The sequence below is a fragment of the Phycomyces blakesleeanus genome (assembly GCF_001638985.1).
Source record: "Phycomyces blakesleeanus NRRL 1555(-) unplaced genomic scaffold PHYBLscaffold_5, whole genome shotgun sequence".
NCBI classification, from domain to species: Eukaryota; Fungi; Mucoromycota; class Mucoromycetes; order Mucorales; family Phycomycetaceae; genus Phycomyces; species Phycomyces blakesleeanus.
The window spans coordinates 1,071,282-1,095,337 of record NW_017265138.1 but is presented as its reverse complement, the minus strand read 5'-3'; the positions used below and the strand labels follow the sequence as shown (position 1 = coordinate 1,095,337).

At 38.0% G+C, this 24,056-nt stretch overlaps 7 protein-coding genes across 7 annotated transcripts; 4 read left to right on the top strand and 3 right to left on the bottom strand.

Moving 5' to 3' along the window:
- Positions 1-1,219: 1,219 nt before the first annotated feature.
- Positions 1,220-2,592, top strand: PHYBLDRAFT_62971 (hypothetical protein; the record flags this gene model as incomplete). The annotated part of the gene is made up of 3 exons (XM_018441048.1): positions 1,220-1,302; positions 1,625-1,785; positions 2,354-2,592. The coding sequence occupies 3 exons, from the start codon at positions 1,220-1,222 to the stop codon at positions 2,590-2,592; spliced, it is 483 nt and encodes a 160-aa protein (XP_018294873.1).
- An 851-nt stretch (positions 2,593-3,443) lies between these two features.
- PHYBLDRAFT_165334 (hypothetical protein) lies at positions 3,444-5,990 on the top strand (the record flags this gene model as incomplete). The annotated part of the gene is made up of 4 exons (XM_018435203.1): positions 3,444-3,463; positions 3,515-3,790; positions 5,021-5,575; positions 5,927-5,990. 4 exons carry the CDS (start codon positions 3,444-3,446, stop codon positions 5,988-5,990), a joined length of 915 nt encoding a protein of 304 aa, XP_018294872.1.
- Positions 5,991-6,725: 735 nt separating this feature from the next.
- PHYBLDRAFT_142333 (hypothetical protein) lies at positions 6,726-6,984 on the bottom strand (the record flags this gene model as incomplete). The annotated part of the gene is made up of 2 exons (XM_018430783.1): positions 6,726-6,822; positions 6,887-6,984. The coding sequence occupies 2 exons, from the start codon at positions 6,982-6,984 to the stop codon at positions 6,726-6,728; spliced, it is 195 nt and encodes a 64-aa protein (XP_018294871.1).
- Positions 6,985-7,733: 749 nt separating this feature from the next.
- Positions 7,734-9,601, top strand: PHYBLDRAFT_185865 (hypothetical protein). Its single transcript, XM_018439161.1, has 8 exons — positions 7,734-7,810; positions 8,007-8,033; positions 8,118-8,229; positions 8,330-8,486; positions 8,564-8,650; positions 8,747-8,848; positions 8,933-9,102; positions 9,179-9,601. The coding sequence occupies exons 1-8, from the start codon at positions 7,747-7,749 to the stop codon at positions 9,528-9,530; spliced, it is 1,071 nt and encodes a 356-aa protein (XP_018294870.1). The 5' UTR covers positions 7,734-7,746; the 3' UTR covers positions 9,531-9,601.
- Positions 9,602-9,780: 179 nt separating this feature from the next.
- On the bottom strand, positions 9,781-10,088 carry PHYBLDRAFT_142331 (hypothetical protein; the record flags this gene model as incomplete). Its single annotated transcript, XM_018430782.1, has 2 exons — positions 9,781-9,915; positions 9,987-10,088. 2 exons carry the CDS (start codon positions 10,086-10,088, stop codon positions 9,781-9,783), a joined length of 237 nt encoding a protein of 78 aa, XP_018294869.1.
- An 874-nt stretch (positions 10,089-10,962) lies between these two features.
- Positions 10,963-11,891, bottom strand: PHYBLDRAFT_165332 (Homeodomain-like DNA binding domain-containing transcription factor; the record flags this gene model as incomplete). Its single annotated transcript, XM_018435202.1, has 3 exons — positions 10,963-11,313; positions 11,583-11,728; positions 11,807-11,891. The coding sequence occupies 3 exons, from the start codon at positions 11,889-11,891 to the stop codon at positions 10,963-10,965; spliced, it is 582 nt and encodes a 193-aa protein (XP_018294868.1).
- Positions 11,892-13,739: 1,848 nt separating this feature from the next.
- Positions 13,740-23,730, top strand: HK_IA (type IA hybrid histidine kinase). The gene is made up of 6 exons (XM_018429437.1): positions 13,740-13,791; positions 17,395-20,783; positions 21,336-22,054; positions 22,180-23,065; positions 23,141-23,283; positions 23,423-23,730. Exons 2-5 carry the CDS (start codon positions 17,430-17,432, stop codon positions 23,252-23,254), a joined length of 5,073 nt encoding a protein of 1,690 aa, XP_018294867.1. The 5' UTR covers positions 13,740-13,791; positions 17,395-17,429; the 3' UTR covers positions 23,255-23,283; positions 23,423-23,730.
- The last annotated feature ends 326 nt before the right edge of the window (positions 23,731-24,056 follow it).

The following is a 24,056-nucleotide window of genomic DNA, read 5'->3' as shown; positions in this document are numbered from 1 at the left end:
TTAGGGTGATTATATAATTCTAATTAAAAAGCACAAAATTTATACAAGTATATAAGCACATGATGTGTGTGTTGGTTTCCCAAATATAAAATAAAACCTTGTGGAGCAATACTTTGTTTATTTACAGTTGTATCTTTCAAGGTCACAAACATCTCATTTCAAAATCACAGTACAAACTACATACGCACATAATATATATATACACCCGTATTTAATAATTTAATTTAAACATGAAACATTAAGAAATTCATTTGTATAAAATATTGAACTCTTTGATCATTTCAGTCATGGCATTTTATTCACCTAACAGTTCAACAAAACCATACCTTTCCTTTACCTAATCAATACACTCAAGCATAACTCTTAGATTATAGATCTTCCTTATTAGCTATATAACTACATATTTTACTGAAATACACGAAAGACAAAATCTGTGAGATTCTTCTGATATATTGGTTTTTCATAGCAAAGTCTTTTGAGCATTAACACTTTATGTCCCAAAGTTGTTAACTAATTTGTGAATCTTTCCGAAAGCGCGTAATAGCCATTCAATTTGGTATTTACAGTAGGAATATTCAATAAAATGACATGGCCTAGTTCACCACTAACTATTGTATTAGCAATGACCGCACTGGTGTTTCCAGTGTTTGTGGCTTGACATTTATCTTTCTTTTCACTTAGCCTTCTGGTGCTTGGTATACGCTCCTTTTAGTTTCTTGAATTTGAAAAGACATTATTTGATCTATATATATATATATATATATATACGCATTTGTGTGTATGTTTCTCTTTACGTGAAAACTCCAAGACAAAGAGCTCAAATAGTAATTAAAACTTGAACTCTATTGGCTTGAGAAAAAAAAAGAAGTTTGTAATAGGCACAATGTTTTTTTTATTGTGGGTAGCTACAGACTTTGATTTACCGTTAAGTCTTTACGCTGAAAAACAATAGAGGAAATCACGATTTTTTTTTTGGGTTTTTCTATTTTGTGTTATATATACTGTGTGCATATCGAGGTCAATCTTGTTATTGAGGAGGCAGGGAAGAGTAGTGACAGTAGATATGACTGCAAATGGGACAAAATGAACTTTGTCAAAAATGAAAATCCACTGATGGTTCCATATAACTAGTATCGTACAGCCAAAAATGGTAGTAGCGGAAAGAACGATATCATTGAAAGAAAAAAGAAAAGTAGGTGATTATAGATAGTAGAGCAAAATGGTGGGTGTAGTTGGTTGGTTGAAATATAACGTCCGTATAGACGACCAAACGGAAGGCTTTACCAGGAAATTGAATACAAGGTGAGTTTTAGTGTCTAGGAAGAATATAGGGATCCAAGAGTGTGGACTAAACCAACAGCCAGCTTTCTTATGTAGGGCACGGAATCAAATGTCACGAGTATCATTAAGTAAGGTACAGGAGATAAACCGATAGAGTGAGCGGTCTAATATTGAGAGTCGGAGAAAATTATGAATGACCGAGTGGGAAAATTATGCCAAGGTAGACCAGGAATAAGTGCCTTCAAGAAAGATCAGGCGCCGACAGTTGGCCCAGCAAGTAAAGCCAATGAATGGAATTGTGTTGAATAAAACTTGGATGGAGAGATAACATGGTGTAGGATAGGCTACATAATGAGAACATGAGTGCAGGGACTTTCGAAAACCCGGTGAAGAGCAATAGAACAATGAAGTCTTTGGTAGAGGAAATGTTGAGAGAGCACACCAAACATAGGACTACCATCATAGGCCTCGAAAAACTGGATATCATTCCATCCGGACAGAAAGGTAGATCTGTCTGTGGAAACAACAGTGGGAGTGAAAAGAGGTTGGGAAAGGCATAAAAAAAGTTGACAAAAAGGTTGAAGCTTTTCCGAACAAAGTTAACCGCCGCAAGTAAGGTGACCGGGGAATAGCTAAATTCTCGTTGATGAGATGGTCAAGGAGGTAGAAATAATAAAGGAATGGGTGGCCCAGAATAGAAATAATCGAGGCGGAGGACATTCGAAAACCAAAGTGGAACTGTACGAGTGGCCGAAACAAGCACAACTAGGGAGTAGCTTGATAAACTTGAAGCTTAATAATTCCTAGACTCTCGAGCCTAATAAGTTGGCAGAAGGTGCCGGAGGATATTAGAGGAAAAGATTGAGGTTGCAGAGACTTGCTCGTGATTGAACAAATCCGACGGGAGAAAGGTAGAAGTACAATGATAACGCATAGTACATACCAAAGCTAGGAGATATGAGAGAGTAGAGCACTGTGACACGGCTATGGATTGATAAATAACAATAGCAGTAAATGTGACAGGCAGATTCAACCTTAAAAAGAATAGTTTTACAGAATAAATTGTGCTGAGGTAAGGGTCGAATAAGTGGAAAGCTGAGGTATAATAGGGGAGTTGCGGAGGATCAGTCTAGCTTAGCTGTGATGTCAAATCGTTATAAGCTTGAATGTCATTTTGGAAGAGAAAAGCAGCCAAGGAGAAAACAAGAGGTATGTGAAAAGATGGCGATGAAGATGGTGACAGGTGAGCGGTGTCATGCAGGAATAATAGAGATTTTCGACATAGCCAAAGAGCTTGAGGGATATAAGTGACGACAGAGCATAGCGCAAAGGCAAAGAAAACTCAGTAAAAGGTATATCATAATTTGCCCAGCGCAATAGAGGTTCCAAGGTAAGGTTATATAGATCAAAAGAAAGGGATGCACCTTGTCAGAGACCACGAGCCTGAGAGAAGGGTGTAGATTGATGTCCATCGACGTTGATTTGAATCCAAGTGCAAAAGAAGATCCGAGATATACAGGTAATAAGGGAAAGGGACTAAAGATGGACTACGATAAAGGCTTTATTTTGACCCAGAAATAGACCTATACAAAACGCGCCATATTGAAATAAGCTTGAATATCCCCACGGTAAAAACACTAACGTGAACACAGACACTATTTAGGTATCCACTCTAGGTGCCATCTGGCAAGCTCATTTCTAACCAATATCACTATTCTAAACATTAGGTGACTTGAAATAGAAAACTCTCTAACTTGCCACAGCCTAATTTGTAACCAATTCACCCTCGGCTATATAATACCCTCAATAAACAAAACCAAACAACAAAAGTCGTCGCAGCCCATATAGATGTACTAATATGCGCGTGCGGGTACTGTTGCTACGCACCAAATTACTTTGTCTCCTAAAGATAAACATCAACATATTATAGCAAATACAGATATCTAATAAACTGGAACACATAGACTAATAATCGTATCGCAATCATTCCATATATACTTTACTAGACAAAGCTACAAATAAGCCTCATTCTCAAAGTGACCAAAACCACATAAAAGTTGCGGGTAAGCGAAAATAAAGAGAACATTCTTTCTGGACTAAATAACGTAAGGAATAAGGAAATATTCTAGTATGTCTACTTATACAATCTTCAGAAAAACCTGATGACATTCATTGGAATAGAGTAAGACTATCTTTATCGGAATTTTTTTTTTTGGTTCATTGTGAATGAAAGTGGGGCAATCTTGATCACATTCATCAATACAATCCTTGAACATTATGGAGATGAATTCAGACTTACAAATATTCCTGGTCTGAAGAAGATGACGGGATATAGTGACTTTACGAATTGTGTATCAAATTACGTAGCATGCAGTGATTGCTATACCTTGTACAATTATAGCAACAACACATACACATCTTGGAATTCCAAAAAAGTCAGTAGCAAGACTTTTTGCGGAAACGATCTCTACAACTCCGGTATAAGAAATGCAGTGATTCAAAAGCGCACGTATGTCTACAACTCGTTGGCAGTAGCCCTCAAGAACCTGTTCATTTGCCCTTCTTTCGGAAAGATGATTAATCAGTGGAACCGTGAGCCAAAGGTTGATGGTACTTTGTTCGATATGTACGACGGAAAAATGTGGAAAGAGTTAGTTGAGGAGGATGGTGTTCAGATTGGTGCAAAGGAACGGTCATTACTCTTGACACTTAACATCGATTGGTTTAAACCCTTTGATGGGATGACATATTCTTGCAGTGCCATATATCTCACCATTAACAATCTGCCAAGAGAAGAGCGTAACAAGGCAGAAAATGTAATTCTTGTTGGGTTGATGCCTGGATCCAAAGAAGCAAGCACTGACGAGATCAACAACTATTTGCGTCTTCTTGTTGATGAGCTTGTGCTGTTGTATAAAGGTATCACAATTGATACATATAACTGCTCAGGTGCTCTGGTGTGTGCTGCTCTGTTGATGGTTGCATGCGACATCCCTGCTGCAAGAAAGACGTGTGGGCTTATATCTCACAACAGCACATGTGCATGCTATAAATGCAATTGTCAGTTCACTTGTATTGATGGGTTCACTGCTGTAAACTATTTTGGGCTTAAGTTTTCGGAATTGGTTGGCCACACAAAAGAAGAAAACCGCAGACATGCAAACCTGTGGAAGAACGCAAAGACATTGGCAGAAAGAAAGCGATTGGAGATTGAGAACGGTGTTCGTTGGTCCGAGCTTCATCGACTTGTGTACTTTGGGCCAGTTCGATCGACCATTATAGATCCTATGCACAATCTTTTTCTCGGAACCACAAAACGAATGATAGACACCTGGATCAGCAACAAATTTCTTGATTATAAGGATTTTGTTGAGATGCAAAAAGAAGCTGATAGAATAGTACTTCCAATATGATACACCTCCCCGAAAAACAAGATTGGGAAAGAATTTCTGTTTATGAAGGCAGATGAATGGGAATCCTGGTGTCTGATATACTCTCCTGTTCTGCTAAAAACACGCCTTCCAAGCCATCTTCTTGTAAACTGGATTCATTTCGTTGATACGTGTAGAGACTCACAAATCCAGCCATTACAGAAGAAGAGATTGATAAAGCCCATGTCAGTTTGGAAAAACTCTGCTGTGGTTGTGAAGAATTGTATAAGGTCGATTTACTATCACCAAACATGCATCGTCATCTCCATTTGAAAGTATCAATTCCAGGATTTTGGACCAATATACAGCTTTCGGTTGTTCAGTTTTGATCGCTTCAATGGTGTCTTGAAAGGATTTCAGACAAATCAAAAGAGCGGGTTTGAGAAGACGTACATGAAGAAGTTCATTGAGGTTTCTTCCAAGGGTGATTTCTATCACACACATCTCAACACCATTACCAGCCCCTCTTACATCCCTCTCTTCAGCAAACTTACCGACAGTATAACCAGAACAATTCCATCTGGCAATCATCAAAACTCGCCGCCATTCTTTCATCTTCCGTCATTCCTGGAATCCGCCACCAATCCGGAACAACAAACGTTTGGTAACGAGCCTCTTCCGCCTTCCGCCTTGCCACTGGTTTTAAAAGAAGCAACAACAATGAGAAAATCAGAGTATGGCTGTCTTCTAAAGTTCTACAAGATTGAGTATGATGATGAGTCTCTGTGTAGTGCAAAAACCATGATAAGGCACAGAATTTTTGTCAATGACAGAGTTCAAAAGATTTCATTTATCAATCTTCTTGGACAAGTCTACAAAGGCGACGAAGGCTTGGTCATGAGAAAGTCCTATATACAGGCCAGGTATATGGAGACGAACAATAATAGTAAAGGAACATATTACTGGTAGTATCAAGTATTTTTTATAGACGATTTTACACCAGACTCCACACATCCCAACCTTCTTGCTTGCCACAATTCCCATCACATTATCTACTTTTATTGAATAATATAAAATGCTAATATCAAACTCAAATTAAACATGATACTTTATCTGTATGTACGAATCATCTAGATTAAAAGTTTGGGACAACATTTCCTCTGTTAGTTAGCTGTCTTTTTTTTCTAAATATTTCATGACATGTTGATAGACTATGCCAAGTACTTTACGCAATTAAATTATTAATAAAGCATATATACATATTATTCCACCAGAAATTTGACTACAAAAATTAGATCTTCATTATACAATCCATTATTGAATTGCTATGCAAATTAAAATTAATCAAGATTTACAATTGGTGTGGACAGACTAATGCTGTTCTCCAGCGTACGAAGGATAACTTTTTGAGCAAATATTGTTCAAGTTTGTCCAATCATATTCCTTTAAAAAAAGAACAAATAAAATTCAATTTCGGGCAAAATTCATCTGTCTACCGCTATTGTATATCCTTGACACGTGATGCCACCAGGATCTTTTTTTTTGGTGTTTTTTTTTTGTTTTTGTTTCCAGTCCATTCGATAGATAAATATACATATACAATAAAAACGAAACAATAGAAAAGGAGTATAAATTTGAAATTGTTTTCCATTTTTCTCTTCTTACTCTTCTTCTTCTTCTTATTATTATTAAGCTGCTACCCTTTCTTTCTTTCTCTCTCTCTTTCTCTCTCTTTCTCTGCGTGTCTATTTTCTTAAATATATATATATATATTATCCTAAATGCTTGCTAGCTAGTAAGCCCTGAGTTGCTGTACACACCAAAGTGTGCGCACTTCTTGCGCGGGTCACCTGAACTAGGGTTAAGAAATCAAACGGCCAGGTAGCAAAATAGACCAGACAACCAAACCAACACAGCCGACTGAACTCGCATTAATAATCATTACTATTATTATTATCATCATTATTTTTAAAAGAAAACCAGACTTGGTTTGAGCCAGTGTTGCTGCTTCTGAGCAGAATGATCCGTATATGAGGTCTGGAAACTACAGAACCCAAGGGCAAGGACACGAGCTCATGGTCTTTCTGGATGATGAACACGGGCAGCCAAAGAAGGCAAAAATAAATTTTCAAGAGGAAATAAAGAACGAGCTGGACTAAGGGTGGCAGAACTAGAAAAAAAAGGAGTATATACCACGTCTTTATTTTTTTGGAATTACCCTACTTTGCTTCTACGAACAATTGAAGTACATCTTGTACAGACCAATGCCAATGCCAATGCCAATGCCAGGTCCCAGATACTGACACATACGTACGTACATGTGATCAGACATAAGCACAACCACAACCACAAGCACGAAAAGGCTCAAGTCAATACACTATATATATATATATATATATATATCATATTACATGTGGGAAAGAAAAGAGGGTAGGAATACCTAGCCTTCCGAACACTTGGCAAAAACAAAATAGCGTTTTTATTCATCGCGGGAGCTAATATTACGCGCCCTCTGACGCCTGGGGAGTTAATTTAAAAGGGTGCGCCAGCTTGTGATGAATATGTACGCTTTGGTACATATGCCAACTTCTCCCCCATCGCCCCCTGGTCGTGTTGGCCAAACTTACACTATTTGTATTATTTCTTTTGTGTATATAAAAATCTTTATAATATAAATAAATAAAAATATTATGTCTATCTATCAATGCCTGTCTGTACAATTTACAATGATGTGTTTTTGGTTTTGCGTTCGTTTAAAACACAGTATCCAATCACGGCACAATATGGCATCTTCTATCAGTTCCATTCTCCAGTAAGAGAAAGAGAGAAAGAGAGAGAAGGGAAAGAAGAATGGGCTAAAAGAGGGTAAAGAGTAAAGTATAAAAGATAGGCGATAAAAGAGGTATGGCAGAAGAAGTATGATATATGGTGTAGAGAAAGAAACAGATACCTCTGGAAAGAGCAATAAGAGCGCGTTACCGTTAAATATATATATAAAAATAATATTATAAGATTATATATATATATATCTGTGTTTTATTTTATTTTTTGTTAATTGACCTGGCCTTGTTCTTTCTCAAACTCATTCCTTATAATGGTACACGCCGTTATTGCGCTTGTATTAGCCGTAGCCACAGTAGTAAATGCAGAACAAACAGGTAATTTAATATACCTACATGCATACATACATACACGCGCGTACATATTCATACATATCTACATATCTATACACATACACATAAATACATATTTTTTGTCTACAAAAAAAATGATGATGACATGATGATGATGATGATGATGATGATAATGATGATGATGATGTTAATGATATACTCACCCAAATTAATTACATAGAAAAACCTCTTCAGGTTCTCAAGGCTCGTAAGTAATATAATAAAGAAACAAACAAGAGCAAGCTTCTTATTTATGCTTTTCACATATAATTTTTATTTTTATTTTTGCTAGCATTAACATGGCGCGACTTTGAGATGGAAATGGTTCTCTTGGTTGCTTTTGGCCTTTATGTTTTGGCTTGGTACCAGGGAAAGAAGTCGAACACCGAGATTGCCAAGAAATGGTATGCGATGAATTGATAATAGTAATAATAAAATTGAATTGAACCGAATTGAATTGTACTTTAAACGCATATTAAATAAAAATAAAAATAAAAATAATAGGGTTGCTATGAACGTAGGCTATCTTGAGGAGCAATTTGCATTGGTTGGAAGTAAGGTTGGAAGTGCTAGATCGATCTTGATCCAAGACGGACCGGCGGATTTCCTGTTGTATGTGTCTGGTAGACGTAATGTTGAGTTTGGACATTGGTGGATCAAGGTAAGGTTTTGGGGTGTGGTTAGCAGCAGCAGAGTTGATAGGAATAGGAAAGATATCGTTACTTATTCCATTACTAGTTGAAGCCTCGCAACGACATGTTGAACTTTGGTATCACAAAGGTTCTGTCTATGTTCCAATTGGCCAATAATCCTACTGACAGAGTGGTAAGAAAGAGATATACATATATATATTGTGGTAGGATGGTGGTATGATTTTAAGGATTCCAAGGGTTTTAAATTGAATTGAATATTTTTTGGTAGGTATTGGATATTACTCTGGACAAGGCCATTAGCGATCGTTTTGTGTTTGCAATTTTGCCTCAGGCTGATTCCAAGGCTATTCATGAAAGACGTTATGATTTGGTAACTTTAGAATGAAGAAAAGAAAGAATTGAAAATATTTGTATCAAGTATAGCTAATTGATTGATTCAATTGCCTTTATGTAGAAAACAATGACCAAACTTGCTCAGAGTGATTTGCCTTCAAAGATGGTTGTCTATAGTGAATCTCAAAAGCTGGCTGATGTATTGATTGCGAAGATTGGACCAATTATTCGTAATTCTCCTGGATTTGACTCGCTTATTATTTCTTCTATGCCTGCTATTGAGCCAGAAAAGTAAGACACTTGATTGACTCACAATATATATATATATATATATATATATTAATTATTTGGTTTGGATGATAAATAGGTTTGAGGGTGAGACTGGGTTGGTATTGTCAATGACATTTGGGATTGTATTGGATAAAACCGATCCTCTGGTCGAGCTTGCTTGTGAATTGCCTGATGTTATTTCGCAGCTCCAATTGACTGCTGACATCAAGGCTACTCTCCGTAAGAACCGCGAGTCTCTTGAGAAGCAGGTTGCCAAGCGTCTTGCTGAAGAGCGTGCTGAGGAATTGGTTCGTAAGAAGGCTGAGGCTAAGCGTGCCGAAGAAGAGCGTGTGAAGACTTTGAGTCCTGCTGAACAGCGCAAGTGGGAGGAGAAGGAACGTGCTCGTGAAGCCAAGCGAGCACAGAAGAAACGTACCAAGCGTGGATAAAATAATAATAATAATAATAATAATAATGATAATAATAACAATAAAAAGTAAAATAAAATAAAAATTGTTACATAGATAGACAAATAGATATACATATTCATATACATATTTATGTACATATTCTTCTATGCATATATATATATATATATTATACATATAATTTATAAATGTAAATGTAAATGTAAATTTTAATTTTAATTTTAATTTTATTATAAATATAATATATATATATATATATATATATATTGAATTATTTTGATTTTTCTTCCCAGGCAGGTCTGCTTGTCTCTGAAGCTTCACGCATATGTTCCATCAGTGCCAAGTGTTTCTCTTTGCTCTTTGCACGGGCAATGTCGTATTCACGTTGAAGTTCAGGGCGAAGACGCTATTGAGAATATTTAATGATAATGATAATACTTATTTGTATTTATAATTATGACTTTGACTTTGACTTACAGCACGCATTTGTTCTTCATCAGGTACGGTGAGCTTCATTAGGGCATAACCGGTGGCAATGATACCACCACCGTAGACGATGCATTTGATTGTTTTCTCCATTGGAATGACCTTTATTATATATTATATATTATTTTTGCTGGTGTTGTGTAATATGAACAACAACAAAAAAAAAGGGTTACAAAAGAATGTTTGTGGCTTTTACTATTATTGTTGTTATTGTTGTTTCTGTTGCTGGTTATTGCTGCTGTTGCTTTTGCTGTAGTTTTTATTTTTATTTTTATTTTATTTTTTTATATAAATATTTTTACAATACAAAAATTCATAAAAAATGCATTACAAAAAAAAGGGAAAGGTGTGACGAATCTTCTTTTATTACTTATTTATTTATTTTTCCTTTTTTTTTATTTATGAATATATATATATATATATATAAATAAATAACTAAATAAATAAAATAATATATAATATGTATGTATATGTATATATTTTGAGGAAGAGAGAAAATCACGTGGGTTGCTATGTACAAAGGAACGAATAGAGAATGGAAATTGAGAAACCAAAAAAAAAAAAGAAGAGAAAAGAAAATAAAAATAATAATAAAAAAAAGAGGGTAATGTGAGGTGAGGTTATTTGAGTAAGAGGGAGTTGGAGTTTGGGGGGTTGTATTTGGGGTTGAATAGGGTGATTGATTGATTGATGGATTGATTGATGGATTGACCAATTGATTGAGTATAGCGTGGTTGTAGTTGTGGTAGTGGGGAGTGATCGATCGATTGGTTGGTTGGTTGGTTGGTTGGGTGGTTGGTGGATTGATTGATAATACCCCTTTTTGTTTCGTTTTTTTTTTTTTGAAAGAAAATAATAGTCAAATTTCTTTGTGAATGGTAGTGGTAGTGGGTGTAGATAGATAGATAGATAGATAGATAGATAGAGAGATAAATGGATAGGATTATAATCAAAATTAATTAATTAATTAAAGCCAAGGCCTCCAACTACGCGATTCTTCTGATCGACGTTGTTGGGCAGCTTCTTGGGCTTGTCGTTTTTCATCATCGCAGCGTTGGACGTATTCTGCTGCTGTGGCTAGGAGATCGATTGGTGACATGTTAAATGTTGGGGTTGCGATGGAGGAAAGACTTGAGCAGGAAGTATTGCATGGAGATAGACGCTCAGGTTCGTCTTCATCGGGTGTGATTGGCTTTGCATAAAAGACAGGTTTTGAATAAGGGTAGACAAGCAAAGGATCTGGGCGGTGCTTGATTCTACGCGGACTATCGAGGATCTTTGCACGGGTGGCCTTTGCTCTACGGTTTTGAAACCAAACCTGTATAATATAAATAATATAAATATTAGCAAGAAAGAAAATAGTAGTTATTCTACATTATATGATAGGTAATATTTCTATTTATATATATATTTGGATAATGAAATTTAAATAATATAAATAAATAATATTAAAGTAAAAAATTTTAATACATTTTTTTTTGTATTAATATTAATCTAATATATGTAATTTTTATAATTATAATACTATAATGTATATATACATATATATTATAATAATAATAAAATTATTATTATTTATTATTTTACCTGCACCTCACGATTCGTCATATTTAGCCTTCCAGCCATTCTCTCTCGCAACTCATAATTAGGAGTATCAGTCTTTTCAAATAGGTCAGACAGGACTCTAAACTGATCTGGAGAGATACGCTTTCTCTTGGGTTTAGCTAAAGGTGCTAGAATATATATATATATTTATTTATTTATATTTTAATATATATATATAATATATATATATAATATATATATATTACCTTCATGGCTCTTTATACGTAGACTCTGGCGTTTCTTGGCTTCGTCGTCTTTGAATTCAAGGCAATTGTCTGGTGGGGAATTCATCATTTAAGCTAGAAAGTATATATATTATTTATATATTATTTATATATATTTTGTGTGTATATGTGCTATTATATATAAAAGAGAGAGAGAGAGAAAGAGAAAGAGGAAAGAAGAAGCGTAAAAATAAAAATAAAGAATTAAGAGAGAAAATGGTTAAAAAGAAAAAGAAAAAAAAAAAAAGAGTCGGAAGTCAGCCGAGCGTAAGACGACCTCCAATCAGACAACAAGAAATATATATATATTTTATAATTTATAATTAATATTTGAAAATAATAAATAATAAATAATAAAAAAAAAAGGGGGGGGGGGGAATGATAACAGCCTTTTTGATGAATTCGACTGTTTGAGTTATATATATATATACAGACAATTTTTATTTTATTTTATTTTCTCTCTTTCTATCTTCCCCTTACCCAAATTGGGAATCCAACGGTAGATCCAAAATAAGGACAAAAAATGAGAAACACTATTATACAATACAAAATATACAAAAGATATATATGCCTAATTATATAAATTACACACTATATTTCTATACAAATTGCATTTTATAATACAACATATACGTATTATAAATCATATCTAATTATATAGACAATAGAAGATGTAAATGTAAGAACAATGGTAACCATTATCATTATTATTATTATTAGTCTATTACTTTCATTATCATCTTTTAATATATTTTATATATCTATTTGATTGGTAAATTCAAATCACTTGGTCCTTATTATTTACTGTATTAAACTTGAAACTGTAATAACCATTGATGATACTACTTTTATTTTAATTAATTAATTAAAATTATACAGTCCGTTCAGCTGACTGACTGACTGACTGACTGGCTAATAATGGGTATTGTGGATTACAAAATACATATATATTTTGTCGGTCACAGAAGAATCAAATTGAAACAGGCTGCAGAAACAATCAAATTTGATTGTTATAAAATTACTATTTTATATCTGACAGATTATATAAAGCCAAAACAATTTATATATCAAATGTCTATTACCATGGTTCATCCTTTGCTCAACTGAAGATGCAGCCTCTAGTCACTTTCCACCCCATACAGAGACCACTATATATCATAATATCCTACAAGACTGCATCAAAAATACTCTAAGGCTCAATACATACTATATAATCTTTTCAAAAGTTGTATCACTATTTTAACACTTTTAATATATTTTCAAAAAAAAAAAAATACACTCAAAACCTATAGGGTATTCTGATACAAAAGTATGTATTTATTCACCCGATCAAATAACCATTTCTTCTGAAAGCGTATAGCCTGTGCATTCAATATCGAATTTTATTTTTTTAAGAACCAATTTGCGTTTATTTTCGTTATACAAAGTATAAAGAAAAGCCGTAATTTTGGAAAGGATCAAAACGGCAAATTGAGCTTTTGAGTTTCCGCAATTTATTATATATCAAAAAGAAGAAGAAAAAAAAACAGCATTTTTTGTACCAGAGCACTGTAATTGTGATTGTAATCATAATTATAACCACTATTGTAGTTGTGTAATTACACCTGATTAAAGTAGGTAGATAAATCAGCAAATAGCTATCATTGCTGATACATGGTAATATTTACTCTTCTGGTATTCCATTATCTAATCATTACAGCCAATATTATTATTTAAGAAATATAATTTATATATATAAATATCTATTAGCAAGTATATAGTGTGTAATATAGTGTGAGTGTAATGTGAGTGTAGTGTATTATGTGAATGTGTGTAGTGTGTGTAGTGTGTGCAGTGTGTGCAGTGTGTGCAGTGTGTGCAGTGTGTGCAGTGTGTGTGTAGTGTATATAATATATAATATATAATATAAATATATAATAATAATAATAATAATAATAATAATAATAATAATAATAATAATTGGAATAGTCAAATATCTAAAAAGGCTTCTTTATTTTATTTTATTTTATTCTATTTTATTTTATTTTATTTAATTTAATTTAATTATCTTTAATCGTTTCTATTTCTGCTGCTGTTGTTGTCGTTGTTATTGCTGTCGTCGTCGTCGTCGTTTCTTTTTTCAAGTTTCTGCTCACACGACCAGCGTGGTTATGAAACGCGCCTCCACCAGCCACTCACTCCAATCCACTAAAAAATCCTGTCTCAAAAAAGATACTCCTCTAGCCCTCATGTCCCTCTCGGCTCTCCATCACATCCGACAGGCTGTCCTCTCTCTTGATAGTGGCAACTTTGACGCCTGTCCAGCACAGTCCATAGACCAACTCGACCCATCACAAGCAGACCTAGTCAAGGCAATCGATGTTGCCCTTCAATCTATCGCCCAACGACAATTACGTCTCGAGACAGACAATCTACGTTACAAAGTAGCCCTCAAGCACCAACAACAACTAGCCCCAAATACAACCCAACCATCTACTCCAAAGAACCCCTCTCCAGAAAACACCCCCGAAGACAACCTCTCTACCCTTTCGAATGCTGTGATAGAATCCCTTCCAATCAACGACATCTCCCTCCATTCAAATCTACCAACCATCCCAACCCCCACACAACAACACTCTGATTTCTGCCCCACATGTGTCCAACAGACTATTCAGGTCGCAGCTGCTATCATGACAGGCGAACTTGACCAACGCATCACATGCCAGCATTCAAACACAAACACACACTCAAACTCAACTTCCAATCCTCCCCAATCTAATCTCAAACACACAATCAACGCAATGGCCGACCAACTCAAACGACTCTCTGACAGTGTTCTGCACGTCATCCATGAAACTGCTGTAAACGGAAAACTCGGTGTCCAGGCCCAATGCGGCCCTGACATGAAAGGTGTCTGGCACAGCGTTGTAACCAATCTCAATGATATGACCCGAAATCACGTTGAACAAGTCCGAGATATTGCCGATGTCTCAACCGCAATAGCCAAAGGTGATCTCACAAAGAAGGTCACTGTCAACGTCAAAGGAGAAATGCTCGACCTCAAGAATACAATTAATACCATGGTAGATCAGGTATGTTATTATTAATATTAATATTAATATTAGTATTAATATTAGTATTAGTATTATTGGTATTACTGTCACTATTATTATTATTATTATCTATCACACATACACACTGCATATACAAACTACACATACATACACATGCACATATATACATATATACATATATACATATCTACATACACAAATATTTCCTTTTTTTTCTTTTTTTTTTTGTGTATCTGTGTGTGCAAGTGCGGGGAAATTTTTGGTTTTCATTCTTCTCTAATGTTCTATTTTATCTAATAAATTCTTTTTTTTTAATTTTTTTTTCTTTTTTATTATTATTATTTTATTTGATTTTGGTTATACTAGTTATCAAATTTCGCAACCGAAGTTACTCGCGTATCATCTGAACTTGGTTCAGAAGGTATTCTTGGATCTCAAGCAATAGTCAAAGATGTCGGAGGAACCTGGAAGGATGTAATAGATAATGTGAACATGATGTCCTCCAAGGTCACTGTTCAAGTACGAGATATTTCAATGGTAGCCACAGCAGTAGCCAGAGGAGATCTAACCAAAAAAGTCACCATAAATGCCCAAGGAGAGATCCTTGATCTCAAGAAAACAATGAACAGAATGGTACTACCCCAAATATATATATATATGTCTATTACTATATATCAATATTATCTTTACTCGAAATAACAATTAACTAATCAATCAATTAATCAATCAATCGTTATCTTTGACAATTGTCATGCTAGGTCGATCAACTGACTCGATTCTCAGCAGAGGTCAGAAGAGTATCACTCGAAGTAGGCGTGGAAGGAAAATTGGGCGGACAAGCTGTCGTCAAAGATATTGGTGGTACATGGATGGATCTAACCGATAATGTAAACACAATGGCCGCAAACCTCACTACCCAAGTACGATCGATCGCAGAAGTCACAAAGGCCGTTGCACTCGGCGATCTGTCCAAGAAGATTGACGTTGAAACACAGGGGGAAATCCTCGATCTCAAGAACACAGTCAACAACATGGTCGACCAATTGCGAGTATTTGCATCTGAAGTTACCCGTGTTGCCAGAGAGGTCGGCACAGAAGGAAAACTAGGCGGAGAAGCGGTCGTGCATAACGTCAGTGGAACCTGGAAGGATCTAACCGACAATGTCAATACCATGGCTGCCAACCTCACAACTCAGGTACGCTCAATCGCCGAAGTCACCAAGGCTGTCGCCAAGGGCGATCTCTCAAAGAAAATCGAAGTCGAAACACAGGGAGAGATCCAAGATCTCAAGAATACAGTCAACAACATGGTCGATCAACTCAACGTGTTTGCCTCTGAAGTCACTCGTGTATCAAAAGAAGTCGGCACAGAAGGAAAACTAGGCGGACAGGCAACAGTAGAAGGCGTGGCAGGAACATGGCTTGATCTTACTGATAACGTCAATATGATGGCCGCCAATTTAACAACCCAAGTACGATCTATTGCCGAAGTCACCAAGGCAGTGGCAAATGGTGATCTCTCAAAGAAGATAGAAGTCGAGAGTGGCGGAGAGATCTTAGAACTGAAGAATATAGTCAACAACATGGTCGACTTTTTGCGTATCTTTGCTTCTGAAGTTACTCGTGTATCCAAAGAAGTAGGCACAGAGGGAAAGCTAGGCGGTCAGGCAGTAGTTCAGGGTGTTGCAGGCACTTGGTCTGATCTAACCGACAATGTGAACATCATGGCCGCCAACCTTACAACTCAAGTACGATCAATCGCTGAAGTAACCATCGCAGTCGCCAATGGAGATCTCTCCAAAAAGATTGAAGTCGAAAGTGGCGGAGAAATTGCAGAACTAAAGAACACTGTTAATAATATGGTTGATTTCTTGCGTATCTTTGCTTCTGAAGTTACTCGCGTATCCAAAGAAGTAGGCACAGAGGGAAAGCTAGGCGGTCAGGCAGTAGTTCAGGGTGTTGCAGGCACTTGGTCTGATCTAACCGACAATGTAAACATCATGGCTGCCAATCTTACAACCCAAGTACGATCAATCGCTGAAGTAACAATCGCAGTTGCAAATGGAGATCTCTCCAAGAAGATTGAAGTCGAGAGTGGCGGCGAAATTGCAGAGCTAAAGAACACAGTCAATAACATGGTTGACTTTTTGCGTATCTTTGCTTCCGAGGTAACCCGTGTGTCAAAAGAAGTAGGCACAGAGGGAAAACTAGGCGGTCAAGCCAAGGTACAAGGAGTGGCAGGCACCTGGTCTGACCTAACCGATAATGTGAATATCATGGCAGCAAATCTGACAACCCAAGTACGATCTATTGCCGAAGTCACCAAGGCAGTGGCAAACGGTGATCTCTCAAAGAAGATAGAAGTCGAGAGTGGTGGAGAGATCCTAGAGCTAAAGAATATCGTCAACAACATGGTCGACTTTTTGCGTATCTTTGCTTCTGAAGTTACTCGCGTATCCAAAGAAGTCGGAACAGAAGGAAAGCTAGGCGGTCAGGCTGTAGTGCAAGGTGTTGCAGGCACTTGGTCTGACCTAACCGACAATGTGAATATCATGGCCGCTAACCTTACCACCCAAGTACGATCTATCGCCGAAGTAACCATCGCAGTCGCCAATGGAGATCTCTCCAAAAAGATTGAAGTCGAGAGTGGCGGAGAGATTGCGGAGCTAAAGAACACGGTCAACAACATGGTTGACTTTTTGCGTATCTTTGCTTCAGAAGTAACTCGTGTGTCCAAAGAAGTTGGAACAGAAGGAAAGCTAGGTGGTCAAGCAACAGTCCAAGGCGTGGCCGGTACTTGGTCTGATCTCACTGACAATGTCAACATTATGGCTGCTAATCTTACAACCCAAGTAAGATCCATCGCCGAAGTCACAAAGGCTGTTGCAAACGGAGATCTTTCAAAGAAAATAGAAGTCGAGAGTGGCGGAGAGATCCTAGAACTAAAGAATATAGTCAACAACATGGTCGACTTTTTGCGTATCTTTGCTTCTGAAGTTACTCGTGTATCCAAAGAAGTAGGCACAGAGGGAAAGCTAGGCGGTCAGGCAGTAGTTCAGGGTGTTGCAGGCACTTGGTCTGATCTAACCGACAATGTGAACATCATGGCCGCCAACCTTACAACCCAAGTACGATCAATCGCTGAAGTAACAATCGCAGTCGCCAATGGAGATCTCTCCAAAAAGATTGAAGTCGAAAGTGGCGGAGAAATTGCAGAACTAAAGAACACGGTTAATAATATGGTTGATTTCTTGCGTATCTTTGCTTCCGAAGTAACCCGTGTGTCGAAAGAAGTTGGAACAGAAGGAAAACTAGGTGGTCAAGCCAAGGTACAAGGAGTTGCGGGCACCTGGTCTGACCTAACAGATAATGTGAATATCATGGCTGCCAATCTGACAACCCAAGTACGATCAATTGCTGAAGTAACCATCGCAGTCGCCAATGGAGATCTCTCCAAAAAGATTGAAGTCGAGAGTGGCGGAGAGATTGCGGAGCTAAAGAACACGGTCAACAACATGGTTGACTTTTTGCGTATCTTTGCTTCAGAAGTAACTCGTGTGTCCAAAGAAGTAGGTACTGAAGGAAAGCTAGGTGGTCAGGCCAAGGTTCAGGGAGTAGCTGGTACCTGGTCGGATTTGACTGACAACGTTAATATCATGGCGGCAAACCTTACCAACCAAGTTCGATCAATTGCTGAAGTAACAATTGCGGTTGCCAATGGAGATCTCTCCAAGAAGATTGAAGTCGAGAGCGGTGGAGAAATCGCAGAACTCAAGAATACGGTCAACAACATGGTTGACTTTTTGCGTATTTTCGCCTCTGAAGTAACCCGTGTATCTAAGGAAGTAGGCACCGAAGGAAAACTAGGCGGTCAAGCAAAAGTTCAGGGGGTTGCTGGTACCTGGTCGGATTTAACAGACAACGTCAACATCATGGCTGCAAACCTCACCAACCAAGTCCGCAGTATTGCCGAAGTAACCATCGCTGTTGCCAATGGTGACTTATCCAAGAAGATCGAAGTCGAGAGCGGCGGCGAAATTGCAGAGCTAAAGAACACAGTCAATAACATGGTTGACTTTTTGCGTATTTTTGCTTCCGAGGTAACCCGTGTGTCGAAAGAAGTAGGCACGGAAGGAAAACTAGGTGGTCAAGCCAAGGTTCAGGGAGTAGCTGGTACTTGGTCGGATTTGACTGACAACGTCAACATCATGGCTGCAAACCTCACCAACCAAGTCCGCAGTATTGCCGAAGTAACCATCGCTGTTGCCAATGGTGATCTGTCCAAAAAGATCGAAGTCGAAAGTGGCGGAGAGATTGCACAGCTAAAGAACACTGTCAACAGTATGGTAGATCAACTGCGAGTGTTTGCGTCTGAAGTTACTCGAGTTGCAAGAGAAGTTGGTACAGATGGAAAATTGGGTGGGCAGGCCGTTGTCCGAGGAGTTGCGGGTACATGGTTTGATTTGACTGACAATGTCAACATTATGGCTGCAAATCTCACAACTCAAGTCAGAAGTATTGCCCAGGTTACCAAAGCTGTTGCTCACGGAGATCTATCTAAAAAGATTGAAGTAGAAACACGCGGAGAGATCTTGGATCTAAAACTTACCGTCAATTCCATGGTGGATCAACTACGTATATTTGCATCCGAAGTCACCCGTGTTTCAAAAGAAGTCGGTACAGAAGGTAGATTGGGTGGTCAAGCAACTGTAGACGGTGTCGCTGGAACATGGCTTGATTTGACCGACAATGTCAACATAATGGCCGCAAACCTTACCAATCAGGTGCGCTCAATTGCCGAAGTAACTAGGGCAGTGGCAAACGGAGATCTATCCAAAAAGATTGTAGTTGAGAGTGGTGGTGAGATCGCAGAGTTGAAGAATATCGTGAATGACATGGTAGACTCGCTTCGAATCTTTGCATCAGAAGTAACTCGTGTAGCAAAAGAAGTCGGCACGGAAGGCAAATTGGGTGGACAGGCTGTTGTTCAAGGAGTTGCTGGCACCTGGTTTGACTTGACTGACAATGTCAACATTATGGCTGCAAACTTGACAGACCAGGTGAGATCGATTGCAGAGGTCACAAAAGCTGTAGCCAATGGAGATCTTTCAAAGAAGATTGTTGTCGAGAGTGGTGGCGAAATTGCTGAATTGAAGAACACGGTCAATAACATGGTAGATTTCCTGCGAATCTTTGCCTCTGAAGTCACTCGAGTCTCTAAAGAAGTAGGCACCGAAGGCAAGCTTGGAGGACAAGCGACTGTTCAGGGAGTGGCTGGTACTTGGTCTGATTTGACAGATAATGTTAACATCATGGCTGCCAACCTTACTACTCAAGTACGATCCATTGCTGAAGTAACCAAAGCGGTTGCCAATGGAGATCTTTCGAAGAAAATTGACGTTGAAACCCAGGGAGAAATATTGGATCTAAAGAATATTGTAAATAGCATGGTTGACCAACTGCGTGTCTTTGCTTCCGAAGTTACTCGTGTGTCCAAGGAAGTAGGAACTGAAGGAAAATTAGGTGGCCAGGCTGTGGTACAAGGTGTTGCTGGAACATGGTCTGATCTTACATATAATGTAAATATCATGGCAGCCAACCTTACCACACAAGTACGATCTATTGCCGAAGTTACAAAGGCAGTCGCCAATGGAGATCTTTCAAAGAAAATTGAAGTAGAAACTCAAGGAGAGATAATGGACCTCAAGATTACAGTCAATTCCATGGTTGATCAATTGCGTGTGTTTGCATCAGAGGTTACTCGTGTAGCTAGAGAAGTCGGAACGGAAGGAAAGCTAGGTGGCCAAGCTACTGTTGAGGGCGTGGCAGGCACCTGGAAGGACCTAACCGACAATGTCAACATGATGGCAGGAAACCTAACAACCCAAGTTCGAAGTATTGCCGCTGTGACAACAGCAGTTGCACGAGGAGATTTGTCACGAAAGATTGTAGTGGAAGTCCAAGGAGAGATCCTGCAGCTCAAAGAAACAGTCAATTCAATGGTAGATCAACTTCGTGTGTTTGCAGCTGAAGTTACACGTGTAGCAAGAGAAGTTGGTACAGAGGGTATTCTTGGTGGCCAGGCTACCATTGCCGGTGTAGATGGCACGTGGAAAGACTTGACTGATAATGTGAACCTGATGGCTGGAAATCTAACCGATCAACTCCGTGCAATTGCAGCAGTTTGCAAAGCTGTGGCTCAAGGAGATCTCTCAAAGAAGATTGAGGTCGAAGTCCATGGTGAAATTGCTGAGTTGAAAAACACGATCAATACAATGGTGGATCAATTGAGTTCATTTGCATCTGAAGTTACACGTGTAGCTATGGAAGTAGGCACAGAAGGAAAGCTTGGTGTTCAGGCCCAAGTTATGGATGTCGAAGGTGTTTGGCGCCAGATCACAAGCAATGTGAATACGATGGCTACAAACCTCACCACTCAAGTCCGTGCGTTTGCTCAGATTTCTGCTGCAGCAACTGAGAACGACTTTTCCCGTCTAATCACAGTAGAGGCTTCCGGAGAGATGGACTCACTCAAAACAAAGATCAATCAAATGGTTAGCTCCCTTCGAGATGCTATTCAAAAGAACAGGCTGGCTAGAGAAGCAGCTGAGCTTGCTAACAGATCCAAGAGTGAGTTCCTGGCCAATATGAGTCACGAAATCCGAACACCCATGAATGGCATTATTGGCATGACTTCTTTGACACTTGAGACTGAATTGACACGACAGCAGCGCGAGAATTTGATGATTGTATCCAACTTGGCTAACAATCTCCTTATAATTATTGATGATATTTTGGATATTTCCAAGATTGAAGCTGGTAGAATGACAATTGAGACCATTCCTTTCTCATTACGCTCAGCAATATTTGGTGTCCTCAAAACCTTGGCTGTGAAGGCTAACCAAAAAAAGCTCGACTTGATATACAATGTGGAAAGTTCGATCCCTGATCAAGTCATTGGTGATACCCTCCGTCTCCGACAAGTTATTACCAACTTGATTGGAAATGCCATCAAGTTTACGACTCGTGGTGAGGTGGTTTTGGAGACAAAAGTGAAGGAAGTAGATGATGATTATGTCGTGGTACAAATGTGTGTGAGTGATACTGGTATTGGTATTCAAGAAGACAAGCTCAATGTGATTTTCGACACTTTTTGTCAAGCCGATGGAAGTACTACGTAAGTACCAGATATTTGCATTATTATTATTACTATTATTATTATTTAAAATAAACAAGGGACTAATCACTTTTCATCATTATTTTATTATTTGTACGTATCTGTGTGCGTTGCGCTTATTTCAGTCGTGAATACGGTGGAACTGGTCTTGGTTTATCGATCTCCAGACACCTTGTCCGATTGATGGGTGGTGATTTGTGGGTAGAATCTACCTATGGCCGTGGCTCACGCTTCTACTTTACCATAAAATTCCGCCAATTCAAGATGAGTGACTCTGAGATTATTGAAAAAATGGCTCGCTTCAAGGGTCGCAGTGTTCTTTATCTTGATACGATGAACGATCAAACTGGCGTCGCAAAGGCTATTGAAACAATTGGTCTAAAGCCTGTTCGTGTGAAGAATGTCGATGAATTGACCGAGACTATCAATGCTGCTGCTTCGCGCACTCGATATGCACCATTCTTCGATACCGTTATTGTGGATAAGATGATATATGCCGAGAAAGTTCGCGAGGCTGTTCATCTACGATATACTCCAATTGTGTTGATTGCGCCTGATACTCAACATATCAATATGAAACTCTGTATTGATCTCGGAGTTACAGGATATATTAGTGCTCCTACAAATCTGGCTGACTTGGTTCATGTTCTTTTGCCCGCATTGGAGACTCATGCTGCACTTCCAAGCGACTCAACAAAGGAAGTTCCTCTGGAAATTCTTTTGGCTGAAGACAATATTGTGAACCAAAAATTGGCTGTCCGCATTCTTGAAAAATTCGGCCACAGGGTCAAGATTGTATCGAATGGAAAATTGGCTTTAGAGGCATTTGAGAAAGACTCATACGATTTGATTCTTATGGATGTACAAATGCCTATCATGGGTGGATTCGAAGCGACTCAACGTATCCGTGAATCTGAGAGAGCATCTAACAAAAATACGCATGTGCCTATTATTGCGTTGACAGCACACGCCATGATTGGTGATCGAGAGAAGTGTTTACAGGCCGGAATGGTTAGTGATAAAATTACAGTAAAATGAAAACTGGGATATTTTTTTATTAATTAATGGTTTGTTGGATTTGTGTAGGATGAATATGTCACGAAACCACTGAGATTCCCTGATCTTATTACAGCCATCAAGAAGTTCTCCCCTCGATCTGCCCAAATGTTAAGTATGGGAAGAGTGAAACCAGAAAAATAAGCACATTCACCAAGCACGTCAAAATGAAGGTATCAAGTGAATGTGTGCGTTTTTTTTTATTTTCCCTTTAAAGAACCCTTTTTTTGGTTTTATTCTTTTCTTTTCTTTTTTACATACAAGTTTATTTTCAAGAGGTTTGATCTTCTATATTGGTTGGTCTGGTACCAGCATTTGTAGTGCCATATATTCTTGTATCGCTTCGCTTCAAGTAACTTTGGGGTTATTCTGTTGACCGATTGGTTTCAATAAGCATTCTTTTTTTTTATTCATATTCTATATTCCTATACTCTTACCAAGCTCCATCTAAAATGCCGCACACCAAGTTGTGGCAATGAAGTAATCAAAGAAAGGACAAGACGAAATTAGTTGATTAATAGCACAAGAATGTAATGCAGTTGTCTCTTTCTCTTTGACGAAGAAATTCAAATGAAACAAACAAATAAATAAATAAAAAATACACCACATTTACCAACATTATAAAGCTTTTGGTCACAAACTGTACCATCTACCCAAGCTCGGGCACGCCTGCTGCTGTCCAAGCGCCTCTACAGAACATTGAATGAATTTTTCGCTTTTAGTTTATTCATTGGATTTAAATAAAGTACATAATAATGATAATAGTAAAGTCTTACGGTAGGATAAGTATCAAACTCTGTAGTAGATACTCTGTCCAAAACATCCTCTCGGTGATCATGCAAATGAGCAGCTATCAACGCACGCACATGATCCATTTCATCAGTTCGAGCAATATTTGGCAAAGGCAAAGTGAACTCTGGCTTGAAACAAAAAGGACATATCCATT

What these genes read in the sequence shown, in the direction of transcription:
- PHYBLDRAFT_185865 (XM_018439161.1), top strand. Translation starts at nt 7,747, where the DNA reads ATGGTACACGCCGTTATTGCGCTTGTATTAGCCGTAGCCACAGTAGTA. An exon ending in ATGAAAGACGTTATGATTTG is followed by an intron (nt 8,849 to 8,932) that starts GTAACTTTAGAA and finishes GCCTTTATGTAG; the next exon opens with AAAACAATGACCAAACTTGC. An exon ending in CCTGCTATTGAGCCAGAAAA is followed by an intron (nt 9,103 to 9,178) that starts GTAAGACACTTG and finishes GATGATAAATAG; the next exon opens with GTTTGAGGGTGAGACTGGGT.
- HK_IA (XM_018429437.1), top strand. Translation starts at nt 17,430, where the DNA reads ATGGCCGCTAACCTTACCACCCAAGTACGATCTATCGCCGAAGTAACC. An exon ending in CAAGCCGATGGAAGTACTAC is followed by an intron (nt 22,055 to 22,179) that starts GTAAGTACCAGA and finishes CGCTTATTTCAG; the next exon opens with TCGTGAATACGGTGGAACTG. An exon ending in AGTGTTTACAGGCCGGAATG is followed by an intron (nt 23,066 to 23,140) that starts GTTAGTGATAAA and finishes GGATTTGTGTAG; the next exon opens with GATGAATATGTCACGAAACC.